This window comes from Anomaloglossus baeobatrachus, chromosome 11 (assembly GCF_048569485.1).
Source record: "Anomaloglossus baeobatrachus isolate aAnoBae1 chromosome 11, aAnoBae1.hap1, whole genome shotgun sequence".
Taxonomy (NCBI): domain Eukaryota; kingdom Metazoa; phylum Chordata; class Amphibia; order Anura; family Aromobatidae; genus Anomaloglossus; species Anomaloglossus baeobatrachus.
In genome coordinates, this window is record NC_134363.1 from 131,856,491 (window position 1) to 131,870,832 (window position 14,342).

The 14,342-nt window shown below is 42.2% G+C and overlaps 1 protein-coding gene across 3 annotated transcripts in view; it reads left to right on the top strand.

Moving 5' to 3' along the window:
- PLEKHG5 (pleckstrin homology and RhoGEF domain containing G5) overlaps nt 1–14,342 on the top strand; it is a 395,051-nt gene that overhangs the window by 68,099 nt on the left and 312,610 nt on the right. For 2 of the 3 annotated variants that reach the window (XM_075328647.1, XM_075328648.1), the window contains exon 2: nt 11,218–11,294. In XM_075328647.1, the coding sequence (XP_075184762.1) occupies nt 11,218–11,294 (77 nt within the window). Of the gene's footprint in view, nt 1–576; nt 709–11,217; nt 11,295–14,342 lie in introns of those variants that run through there. The other variant, XM_075328649.1, reaches the window with a different exon arrangement.

Genomic DNA, 14,342 nt, shown 5'->3' on the forward strand with positions numbered 1-14,342 from the left:
ATCATATCTGAAAAATAAAAACTCCTGAATAACATTTTTTATTTCCTAAGAATTATATTTACCTTATTTTATATGGATATATTTGTGAATTATGCTATGTTTCTAATTTTTATATAGACAGGGAAACATATATTAATAATGTCAAACAGGCTATAATCAGGCAGAGTGACTCATATCCTGGATAGACATGTATCCCAGCTACTGTACATAGTGGACCTTTTCATGTACCCTGGAAAAGCAATTTATAGATTTCCATCCTCAGTGTAGATCACCTTGTTTGCCTAATTTTGGGGACATTGGAGGCCCATGCAGTCACATTGATATATATATATATATATATATATATATATATATATATATATATATATATATATATATATATATATATATATCTTTATTTATTTATTCATATTTTTTTTCTCAGATTATTTTTATATTTTTTCATTTATTTTTTTTCTGTATACAAAGCTTTTCAATGTCAATCACAATGAGTAGTGAGGATAGGCAGCTTCCCAGCTCCATTTTTCTCAGGCTATGAGAGAGATAAACACATTTTCTCAGTCAGTCTGCATCTCCGAGCCGAGCTGCCTTCCTCCAGACAGCGGATTCCATCTCTACCGGGTGCACATTTTACAGCTGCTGTGACAACCACAGATCTAAAGAGGAAATTAAAAGCCCTAATAAGAAAGACGCATTCTCATTAAATGGGTGAGTGAAAAAAAAAATCTCTTTTAAGCCAATGATATACACAAAATCACCGGAAGAAAAAAACAAAAAAACAACATAGGGATTATTTTTTTCTATTATTATTTCTGCATCAGGCTAGGTACATACAGGTTATTTGTTTTGCATTTTTTTCTATTAATATATTATTTATTCAGACGCAGCATTTAATTTTAATCTTGTGGTTTTAGAAAATGCTATTTGCCTTTTTTTGTGCTTTTTTATTTTTATTCTTAATTATTAACTTTATTATTGAAGAACTACAGTGCTGTCGGTCAATCCAAAAGGTGAGTAAACCTGAATTTATTTAATAACATATCAAATAATCATTTTTTGTGCTTTTATCCTTTTTGACCATATTGAAAAAATACAATCTAAGAATGTATGTAAAGTATTGGGCAATTTTATAGAAAAATATGGTGTGTGTGTATATATATATATATATATATATATATATATATATATATATATATATACTGCTCAAGAAAAAAGTAAATAAAGGGAACACCAAATATATATATATATATATATATATATATATATATATATATATATATATATATATATGGCCCACTTCTAATGTATTGGGTATTCTAGAATTTATTGTGTAGTAAATATATGATTTTTGAGAAAAATCCCTGTGTGCGCAATCTGGTGTAGGCAGCCTCCCGGTATAGGCACCATCCAGAATGTTTCCTAAGCTGTCCCTTGTATCTGTCCGCCGGCTGCTCGCTCCTGGGCGGCGTCCACTCCGCTTTTCCACTGTAGCCGGTGGTGAGTTGCAGACTTTGGCGTTGGGAGGTGTGGGTTGGCCTGGTATGTGGGCTGATGCTGTGATGTGGCCCCATGCTGGTATGTGCTCCTATCATGGTGTAGCCACCATCCTGACATGTGCCCCCATCGTGGTATAGGTAGGATCCTTGTGTATGCAGCATCCTGGTCTGTGTCCCATCCGGGTATAGTCTCCATCCTTGTATGGCCCCCATCCTGGTATGTGGGTTGATGCTGGTATGTGGCCCCATCCTGGTATGTGGCCCCATTGTGGTATAGGCAGGATCCTTGTGTATGCAGCATCCTACATACACGCTTCACTCACATAAATAATCCTTTCTGATTCCCTGTATGGTATCAGTCCCAATCTTTTTTCTGTAATGATGGTACTGTCATGCAGGTAAGCTGATCATCATTGGGATAGAAGTATAAGCTATTTGTACCGACTTACTAGCTAGCCTTGATGCAGATGGTTCAGCTGCATATATTCTCCACTGTCCTATGGGTTGTGCCATCTGTTTGTGCCTAACCTATGGTGCTGGGAAATGAGTACCTATAATGCCTAATGTACAGTAGACATTGTGTGGGTGAGGATTCTAATGGCAACTCCATGCTGCTCTGATCCAGCAGATCACTGCATTAACTCTTTAAAGGTCACAGGTTGCAAGCTACATTGTACTGAGCATACTTAACTGCATTAGACAAGAAACTACCTAACAGTATTGTTTGGCTGGAAATACGCAGCTGCTATATGTCACGCTAGGTACGTGGAAGCACCAAGCAAGCGGCGATAAGTAAGAAGGGAAGGGGACCCCTGCATCTAGGGAAGGGGGAGATGGTGACCTCTGACCAAACCTACTGCATGGTATGGTAATTTTTGGAGGTGGAGCGGTGCACAGAGCCCTCGTCAAGGGTGCACTAAACACCCTCCAATGTATAAGGAATACCGCACTTTTCTGATGAATTGTCACGCTAGGACGGGGAAGTACCAAGTGCACGGCGAAAGGGAGGGGAAGGGAAACTCTGTATCTAGGGAAAGAAGAGATGGTGACCCCTGATCAAACCTACTGCTGGTCCCTGGGGTCCCTCACCACCCTAGACAGGTTGTGCACCTATGCACCGAGCCGGATACCTGACCCTAGGCATCCCTAGTGCTGGACCCTATATAGGGAACGGATGGGATGATCTCTTCATCAACCCCACTAAACACTATGGAAGAAACAGGGAGGACACACAGGGGAAAAGCATGAACTACCTATCCAAAGATGACTCAGGTAGAGGTTCAGCAAAGATTCAGCAACGATACCACAGAAGACTACAAGCCACCTGCTTGCAACCAGAGCTTGTATGAACTGAAAAATATCACCAGCACCAGTCCAGGGAAGATGGGAGTATTTAAACAGAAAAAGCTAGAGGGTGGATACATTCTTGTGAAGAAAAAACAATCTAAAATGTAACTTTTAATGTGTATACATTAAAAATGACAAAAAAGTCATTAAATAAAAACGTGTCATAAAAACAAAGACACCTAATCCTCAGTAGCCACTAAGCTCAAATGGGCTAGGGATAGGTGTCCGGCACATACAGTGCCTACAAGTAGTATTCAACCCCCTGCAGATTTAGCAGGTTTACACATTCGGAATTAACTTGGCATTGTGACATTTGGACTGTAGATCAGCCTGGAAGTGTGAAATGCACTGCGGCAAAAAAGAATGTTATTTCTTTTTTTATTTTTTTTTTTAAATTGTGAAAAGTTTATTCAGAGTGTCATTTATTATTCAACCCCTCAGACCACCAGAATTCTGTTTGGTTCCCCTAAAGTATTAAGAAGTATTTCAGGCACAAAGAACAATGAGCTTCACATGTTTGGATTAATTATCTCTTTTTCCAGCCTTTTCTGACTAATTAAGACCCTCCCCAAACTTGTGAACAGCACTCATACTTGGTCAACATGGGAAAGACAAAGGAGCATTCCAAGGCCATCAGAGACAAGATCGTGGAGGGTCACAAGGCTGGCAAAGGGTACAAAACCCTTTCCAAGGAGTTGGGCCTACCTGTCTCCACTGTTGGGAGCATCATCCGGAAGTGGAAGGCTTAAGGAACTACTGTTAGCCTTCCACGGCCTGGACAGCCTTTGAAAGTTTCCACCCGTGCCGAGGCCAGGCTTGTCCGAAGAGTCAAGGCTAACCCAAGGACAACAAGGAAGGAGCTCCGGGAAGATCTCATGGCAGTGGGGACATTGGTTTCAGTCAATACCATAAGTAACGTACTCCACCGCAATGGTCTCCGTTCCAGACGAGCCCGTAAGGTACCTTTACTTTCAAAGCGTCATGTCAAGGGTCGTCTACAGTTTACTCATGATCACTTGGAGGACTCTGAGACAGACTGGTTCGAGGTTCTCTGGTCTGATGAGACCAAGATCGAGATCTTTGGTGCCAACCACACACGTGACGTTTGGAGACTGGATGGCACTGCATACGACCCCAAGAATACCATCCCTACAGTCAAGCATGGTGGTGGCAACATCATGCTGTGGTGCTGTTTCTCAGCCAAGGGGCCTGGCCATCTGGTCCGCATCCATGGGAAGATGGATAGCACAGCCTACCTGGAGATTTTGGCCAAGAACCTCCGCTCCTCCATCAAGGATCTTAAGATGGGTCGTCATTTCATCTTCCAACAAGACAGCGACCCAAAGCACAGAGCCAAGAAAACCAAGGCCTGGTTCAAGAGGGAAAAAATCAAGGTGTTGCAGTGGCCTAGTCAGTCTCCTGACCTTAACCCAATTGAAAACTTGTGGAAGGAGCTCAAGATTAAAGTCCACATGAGACACCCAAAGAACCTAGATAACTTGGAGAAGATCTGCATGGAGGAGTGGGCCAAGATAACTCCAGAGACCTGTGCCGGCCTGATCAGGTCTTCTAAAAGACGATTATTAGCTGTAATTGCAAGCAAGGGTTATTCCACAAAATATTAAACCTAGGGGTTGAATAATAATTGACCCACACTTTTATGTTGAAAATGTATTAAAATTTAACTGAGCAACATAACTTGTTGGTTTGTAAGATTTATGCATCTGTTAATAAATCCTGCTCTTGTTTGAAGTTTGCAGACTCTAACTTATTTGCATCTTATCAAACCTGCTAAATCTGCAGGGGGTTGAAGACTACTTGTAGGCACTGTATAAACAGACGTCCCAAATATCCAAACAACAGTGCTGACTAGGATATAAAATCCCGTACCACCCACATAAGGATGCGCCTTTTTTGTCTGGTAATCGGGTTCGAAATAATGGGACTCCTGATTCCGGTAAATTACCTCTATATTGGAGCAGGGATCCCACCTTCTTCACAATGATATGGGTCCCCCCCAAAATAAACAAGGAAAGGTCTTACCGCATTCAGATGTCGGGCATCAATAGATAGTAATAGAAAGGCTAAAGAAGATTGGTCACCATCTAGTGGTTTCATAAATACCATATCACGCCTTACTGCTGCTTGATATACACTTTAGCAGAGAGAACGCATCATCCCAACGCATTTCGTATTATTGAATACTCATCAGGGGAATTTCTCTGTGATGCTCTGCACAACGTCTTTTTTTCTCAGACGAGCATTAAATTAGTATTGTGCCCCTATGGACTGTAATAAAGTGAACAATACATAGTAAGCCCAAAGTCCATTCAAGCATAAACATTCAGCAGTCAGTATTTCCAAACAAGTACACTCACCAGAAACGTTTCTCACGGACGGACTGACATAGCATGTGTCGCACTGTCAGCTATGAAAAGAACTCACGCATGCGCAGTACATAGAAGACACGTCAGTGACGCTTACCCTGGGGATTCCGTTCCCGGAAGTCGCACGTCACTCACTATCCAGGATGCCGGCAGCGGCATCGCATCAGCACCCGCCCACAACAATCCATAACAGGTCAGTGGGTGCCTGGATACAAGAACTACCCGCAGAGGATAAACACATTTCCTCTATTATGCCTAGCGTAGTATCGTTCCAGCATGTAAACCTAATACACCGGGATATAAAACCACCAGTGTTGGTAGTTAATTAGCTTACTCGAAGTACGGTTCATATAATATCCAGGGCAAGTCAAAAGCAATGGTAACCAAGGTTTATGGCCAAAAGCCTGATTCACAAAGAACACAGCGGCACATGAACAGTCAGGAGAAGTAGCCATATGGAGAAAAAACCAGATCCATGACACAATACATATCAGTGTAAAGCATTAACTATAATGGGGAGGGCGGATCACCATGACGAACCAGATAGAAGTATACGGAGCCAGTATTAAACAGGCAGGGGAAAACCGGGATTACCTTAAAAAACATACATCCATTCAAGGAATGAAAACTATCAGTGCCCATTCTAATCTGACCCTCGATACTACCCAGATCACCCTACCTAGACCGTGGAGGTTGGCACCTTAGAAAAACCTACGCCAGTGGCGCCCCCACTCAGCGACGGCTATCCCTCCTACGCAGATCCTGACCACTAAGGTGCATTTAAAAAGGGGGCAAACGAAAGATGCTCATTCAGACCAGCAGTCACTAAGGTGTTAAGTTTATAGATCCAAAAGCATTTCCTTTGCAGGCTCTTTTTATCCCAATTTCCCCCTCTATGTGGGGGTCTAATCTGGTCAATCCCCATTATTTTTATAGATTTAACATCACCTCCATGAAAGTTGTTTACATGTCTGGCTAATGGTGTGTCACTATTTTTCTTAATATCGTTTTTATGTTCAACAATTCTTTTTCTAAATTCCCTAATGGTCTTTCCTACGTACTTTTTTCCACAACAGCAACTCACCATATAGATTACTCCTTTTGTTTTACAAGTGATCAATGATATTATTTCAAATTTACTCCCATTAGTAGAATTGGCAGACTCCTTGCCCTCCTCCACAAGATAGCAGTTTACACAGTCATGACATTTAAAACATCCTCTTACACCACTGGTAGGCCATATCGATCTGCCCTCCCTGTAGTGGCTATGTACAAGCCTATCTTTAAGGGATCTAGACTTTCGGAATGTAATCGCAGGGTGCTCTGGTAGACATTTGTTTAGAATTGGATCCATTTTTAATACAGGCCAATGTTTCAACAGGGTTCTTCTAAGACCATTCGCTCCATTATTAAAGGTGGTAATGAACCTCACAATATCAGCTTTCCCATCATGGTTCTGTCTTGGATTCACCACATCAGTCCTATCTATCTGAGATACAGCTTCAAAGGCCTCTCTCACCACCTTCTTAGGGTAACCTCTTTCCCCTAGTCTTTCAACAAGGTCCAAGGACTGATCATTAAAACCTTTATTATCAGAGCAGTTGCGTTTCATACGTATAAACTGACCCTTTGGAATTCCTTTCTTCAGAGATCTCGGGTGTGCACTGTCCCATCTTATTAGGGAATTTAAAGATGTATTTTTTCTGAAAGTGCTCGTAACCAAGCAACCACCCGCACCTCTCTCAATAAGAATGTCCAAATAGGCCAGTTTATCATGACTCATTTCAGAGGTGAAACGCAAACCAATGTCATTACAGTTCAAGGTTTGAACACAACTGCGAAAGCTCTCCTCCTGACCCTTCCAAATCACAAAAACATCATCGATGTATCTGACCCATAAAACAATATCCTCAGTATCAAGGAGACCACCAAATAACATGGTTTCCTCCCACCAGCCTAGGAGCAGATTTGCGTATGACGGGGCACAACAATTACCCATCGCAGTGCCCCTAAGCTGGTGGTAGTACTTCCCATCAAAGGTAAAGACGTTTTTTCCAAGGCAGAACCACAGTGCTTTTAGGACGAACTCATTGTGCCTACTGAGATCTTCCTCTAGAATTTAAGTAATATTTAACAGCCTCAAGTCCTGCATCATGCGGTATTGATGAGTAAAGGGCCTCAACGTCAATGCTACATAGTAGCATACCTTCTTCAAGAAACACATCATCTATTTTGCGCAGAAAATCTGTAGAATCACCAAGGTATGAGTTGAGAGCTAAAACAAAGAGTCGTAAGATCTTATCAATATAGACACTAAGTTTCCCTGTGAGGCTTCCAACCCCAGACACAATCGGGTGGCCTTTGAGGGGGTTTAGCCCCTTATGGACTTTTGGGAGTGTATAAAAAGTCGCTTGTACCGGAAAAGATGGAAACAAATAGTCAAATTCATTTTTGTCAATGATGTTATCACTTAATGCTCCCTCCAATAGTGCTCTCAACTCATCCTCAATGGTACCTTTACACTTTAGCGATGCAGCAGCGATCCGACCAGCGATCTGACCTGGTCAGGATCGCTGCTGCATCGCTACATGGTCGCTGGTGAGCTGTCAAACAGGCAGATCTCACCAGCGACCAGTGACCAGCCCCCAGCCAGCAGCGACGTGCAAGCGACGCTGCGCTTGCACGGAGCCGGCGTCTGGAAGCTGCGGACACTGGTAACTAAGGTAAACATTGGGTATGGTTACCCGATGTTTACATTAGTTACCAGCGCACACCGCTTAGCTTTGCTCTCCTAGCTACAGTACACATCGGGTTAATTAACCCGATGTGTAATGCAGCTACATGTGCAGAGAGCAGGGAGCCGCGCACACTGCTTAGCGCTGGCTCCTTGCTCTCCTAGCTACAGTACACATCGGGTTAATTAACCCGATGTGTAATGCAGCTACATGTGCAGAGAGCCGGAGCCGGCAGCACAGGCAGCGTGAGAGCTGCGGAGGCTGGTAACTAAGGTAAATATCGGGTAACCACCTTGGTTACCCGATGTTTACCCTGGTTACAGCTTACCGCAGCTGCCAGATGCCGGCTCCTGCTCCCTGCTCGCTTCATTTCGTCGCTCTCTCGCTGTCACACACAGTGATCTGTGTGTCACAGCGGGAGAGTGCCTTTGAAGAAAACGAACCAGGGCTGTGTGTAACGAGCAGTGATCTCGCAGCAGGGGCCAGATCACTGCTCAGTGTCACACACAGCGAGATCGCTAATGAGGTCACTGCTGCGTCACAAAAAACGTGACTCAGCAGCGATCTCGGCAGCGAGCTCGCTGTGTGTGAAGCACCCCTAAATCCTGGAATCGGATTAGATGCTAATGTAGCATAACACATCCTGTCATTCAACAGATAAAGACAAATTTTCTTGTACCTTGGGGAGTCCATTGTTACAACATTTCCCCCCTTATCAGAGGGTTTTATTGTGATACTAGAGTATTTAAACAGCAGGAGAATACTGATAATCAGCAGCTGGGTGGAAGGAGGGCTCCACTGGGTCCTTAAGGGAAATAGATGAAAATCCAGCAGGAAAGCTACCTAACACAATGAATACTAACAGTAGGAACAATAGAAAGTCAGTGAGCAACCAAACACTGTTACCTTCTACTGCCAGAAACCACATGACTGTCTGTCACACGTGACATACCTATGTACAGTATTGTATATAGTTAGAGTACCTAACATCTGCAGGCTTATGCCATGGAGGAAATAACCAGAGCAGACAGCAGATAGGTTTATTGTTAGAGCTTTTTAATGCTGTACTGACTGTGACCTCTTTGGTGTTTGTGGTTCTCTCCTGTAATGTTTCATGCTGTTATGATGTTGATAATTCTTGCAATACGCCCCAAGCAAAAAATATATATTTACAGTATATTTTTCTACAATGTTTAAGTGCAGACGATTCTGCTGAAAACTCAAATCTGCAACACATATTATGGCATATGGCATTCCATGTAATAAAGTTACCAGTATTCCACAGCAACTAACAAAGGGTACGTCAGTCCTGGAAAGTCCTGAAGTCTTTGTAGTATAAGAGCATAACTTTGTGAAGGACCTATTTTCAGCTTTCTTATGCAAAGAAAAATGTTACCTCTTAGACCTCAGTCAGAGGCCTCTCATACAGTCAAATCAGATCTTATGCTTTGCACTGATGAGGGGCAACACTTCGAAACACGTTTCTGAAAATTGAGATTCTGGTTTCACCTTGATCATAAGTCATATGGCAAGGGTTCTTAAGGAGTCGATATTGACTTTTAGAATTTCTACTTCCAATAAGTGGCACTAGAGATAAAGACCTCTCTCTCTCTGAAGAGGCAATTTGCAACTTTCTTATAGTGTCACAGATTATTGACATCACTCAGCAATGGTCTTGCAGTGTAGTGATATCACACAACAGTAATACTACAAAGCAACAGTGTCACAGTGATGATGTCATGTTATGGCTCACCTCGTACTAAGCTGTAGGTCTGGATGAACAGTTTAGACCAAAGATGCCACAGCAGTGACATACCAAGGAGCAGTATACCTGGATGTCAGGTAGATAAACAGTTCTGGATTAGCACTTGATACTTGAGGTGGTGTGTAACAATGGATCTGAAAAACAATAGGGCTGGAAGTAGTCTGGCATCTTAGTACAGCAAATCTGGGTATGCAGACAGGAGCCTTCAAGCAGTAGAGCCATATACTGTAGAAAGACAGACATCTTGGTATAGCACAGGTAAGTAGGTGGATAGTACCTTAGAATGTTACAGCTATGTAGGCAGACAGACCTTGGTATAGGACAGCTGAGTAGGTGGATAGTACCTTGGAATGTTACATCCATGTAGGCAGACAGGCACCTTGGTATAGCACAGCTGAGTAGGTGGATAGTACCTTGGAATGTTACATCCATGTAGGCAGACAGGCACCTTGGTATAGCACAGCTGAGTAGGTGGATAGTACCTTGGAATGTTACATCCATGTAGGCAGACAGGCACCGTGGTATAGCACAGCTGAGTAGGTGGATAGTACCTTGGAATGTTACATCCATGTAGGCAGACAGGCACCTTGGTATAGCACAGCTGAGTAGGTGGATAGTACCTTGGAATGTTACAGCCATGTAGGCAGACAGGCACCGTGGTATAGCACAGCTGAGTAGGTGGATAGTACCTTGGAATGTTACAGCCATGTAGGCAGACAGGCACCGTGGTATAGCACAGCTGAGTAGGTGGATAGTACCTTGGAATGTTACAGCCATGTAGGCAGACAGGCACCTTGGTATAGCACAGATGAGTAGGTGGATAGTACCTTGGAATGTTACAGCCATGTAGGCAGACAGGCACCTTGGTATAGCACAGCTGAGTAGGTGGATAGTATCTTGCAATGTTACAGCCATGTAGGCAGGCAGGCACCTTGGTATAGGATAGATGAGTAAGTGGATAATGCTTTGGAACTTTACATCCATGGTATAGCACAGCTGAGTAAATTGATAGTACCTTGGAATGTTGTAGTTAAACAGGCACCTTGGTATCGCAGTGCCAAGTGTGTGGACAGCCTCTTTGACCAGCAATCAGGCAATGTGATATGGAAGCACTGAGTATGTGGACAGCATCCTGATATAAGAGAGCTAAGTGTGCGACCTGCACCTTGGAAAAGCAGATCAGTTAAATTGAAGGCACACTTTAAGAAGACTGGTGCAGAGCCCAGCAATGGTTTTGTCTTGAAGTGATGAAAAATGTAAGCATGTGAGCTTAGTACCTGAATACTCAGGTATTGTGCAGCTACCTGAGCCGACCATGAAAGTCCTATACAAGCGACATCAAAGGTGCCTCCACTTCACACAGAGTTGTGTTGTCACATAATAACGATGCTACACAGCAGTGACCTCAGTCTCCGTACAAACTGATGTATGAATGATGGTAAATGTGTTCTTAGTAGGATCTAAACTGTCTCCTTTATGTTTTATAGATGAGCGCGCAGCAACTGAAGACAAAGTCCTGATCTGTGAGAACTCTGACTGTATAGATAAACGACGGGCGGCCAAGGTAGGCGCGTAATATACAAACCTCTAATATATATCTGACATTTCTACAAAACTCCTGTTGTGATATATTTTATACCATTCCACTCTGATGATGGGAGTTGTAGCTTCACACTAACATATACTAGTAATATCTATAGGCACAGGGCCATTCATTTCAATTGGAAAATTAGAATAGAAAAATATATATATTACCTGTTTAAAAAAAATCCAGGATGTATTGAAAGAAGGAAAGAAGGACTTAAACAGGCAAAGGTTATTTGTATGTTACCGAGATAATTCTGCTTGAAAATGCCCCGAATAAAAACAAAATGCAAATGTGAAGCGAGTGACACGTCATCCCGTCTGTCTGAGGTTCAACCCACATTTAGATTTTTTCACACTTTAAGCCACTTAGTAAAATTGTGCACACTATCACTGCTTAACCCGGTAAGGCCTGGTTCACACCTCTGTAATGTGTGTCCATTTTCCTGCAGGACCAAACTTAGAATCCTGTGAAAAGATCTACGTTTTAGGGTCGTAATCATTTGTCTCTCATATTGAACTTTACGTTGGCTATATTAAAAGCTGAAATAAATTGATCTTCAAACATTTAAATTTTTCTGGACAAGGAATGGGGAACCTTATAATATAACATAAGTGCCTTTTGAGAATTCTATGGACTATCCCTTTAAAGGGAACCACCAGTAGTTTTACTTAAAGAGGACCAACCAGCAGATTTTTGCAATATGAAATAAAGACAGAGCCAGACAGGTACTAGCATGCTGAATCCAGGCATACCTGTTGTAGACAGATCGGATGCTTGGTTGCTGAAATATCTTTAATCAAAGTTGCAGAAATGCACTGCACTTTGATTGACAGTTGCATTGGTGCGGGCCTTTGTCAGTTGAGTCTTCGCTGTAAAGTCATCCTCCAGCTTCCTTTATCACGTGCCCTCTTTTCCTTACTTGAATCAGGCGCCGCACCCCATTGCTGTTGTTAGCGGCGCATGTGCATTGACACAGTGATTCTGTCTTCATTAAAATGGCACTTGAGTCCACGCATGCGCAAACCACAATCTCCAGTGCCATTTTATTGTAGACACTGCGGTGAAGCCAATGAACGTCAGAGGCGCGTGCACAGATGTAGAAAAAAAATAAACATCTGTGCATGCACCGATGCCTCTCATAGTCTTCACCACAGTGTCTTCAATAAAATGGCACTGGAGATCGCGATTTGCGCATGCGTGGGCTCCAGCGCCATTTTAATGAAGACAGAATAACTGTGTCAATGCGCATGCGCCGCCAACAACAGCAATGAGATTCAAATAAAGAAAAGGTGGCAAGCCATAGAGGACGCAGGAGAGCTTTACAGCGAGGACTCGACCAACAAAGTCCCGCCCTGTTGCACCTGTCAATCAAAGTGCAGTGCATTTCTGCAACTTTGATTAAAGATATTTCTGCAACCAAGCATCCAATCTTTCTATAACAGGTATGCCTGGATTCAGCATCCTAGTACCTGCATGGTACTGCCTTTACTTCGTATAGCAAAAATCTGCTGGTCGGTCCTCTTTAAGTAAAACTACTTTACTTATGGCCGAATTCTGGCCTTAGAACGTTGTAGATCGACAGGCACCTTGTATAGCAGTGCCAAGTGTGTGGACAGCACCATCGACCAGCAGTCCGGCAACGTGATATAGAAGAGCTGAGTATGTGGACAGCATCCTGATATAACAGAGCTGAGTGTGCGACCAGCACCTTGGAAAAGCAGAGGAGTTAAATTCTGACAGCCATATATTGTGATCCAGAAAATGATTTTTCATCCCTATTGTCCTCCTAATGATGATCCTTATGTCCACTTTTGACATTCACATTCCATCCGCCATTTTTACGTATCATACATTTAAAAAAAATGACTCAAGGTCAAATACATTTTCCCTTTTTAATAATTGCAATAGATCCATTAAAAATAAATATCGTGTGTATAGTATCCATAAAAAAAAATATTCTGTAGTGTACATTTGGCAGCCATTTTTTATTCAAATAGACATATAAAATAATTAATTTTTCATCAAGAAAAAAATGTAAAATTTTCACCTACGTTTATACAACAGTAATTAAAAATCACACAAGGCCAAGTATAGTTTCCTATGTTAATAATTGCAATGAATCAATAAAAAAACTAGATAAACCTATAAATGTACAAACATGGAGAGCAAATAAGCACAATGTTAAATGAAAACCCATCAGAATGAAGTGCAAGGCCAAATGAAATGAAAAATAAAACTGTATCATTTTATTGAATTTATATAAATAAATAAAAAAAATATACATGCAATAGTGATGACACGGGAATACAAGGCTGGCAAGTAAAACTATCTAGAGATCTACAAAGACAAAATGACAGGTATATCAGATGAAAATGTTGCTAGCGGATACTCAAAATATGTCACAGGGTATGTACAGATGGGACAACGGCTCCTGGGTTTACCTTATGACTTGGGCCCGGAGCTGTCCCTTATCTCACAGGTAGGCTCGATGGTAGCGAGGTTCGAGCCTCCAGCATGACCCTATCTCTTGTCCGAGCCCTAATATACTACTGCCTCCCACCTTGGGAAATGGCTGGATACTGAGTGATGAAAACCCCACAAATAGGCACAGACAAGGGTAAACAAAAACTCGCACACACTGCACTTAAATACAAAGGGGGGTATTATGTGCACTGGGGAGTAAAGCAAAAAGGGGTAGGGAATTAATGCACAACTGGAGAACTCACACACCACGCAAAACCGCAACTTGTAGATCACATAGGATAACTAGAGGAACCAAGGAAGCAAAAGCTATGTCCAGCACTCAGCCCCAGAATCCAAAACCTTATAAAGGGTGGAGATGATAATCAGCAGCCTGAGTTACAGGCCAGCAGGAATTAACTCCTGCTGTACTGGAGAGCAGTGAAGCCAGAACCCGACGCTGTCATGACACCCAATAAGTGAACTGCTGAACACTGCACAACAAAGTATTATTGACCGAAAATAGTAGTGAAGTGATGTAAACAAATTAGAAATTTTTTTTTT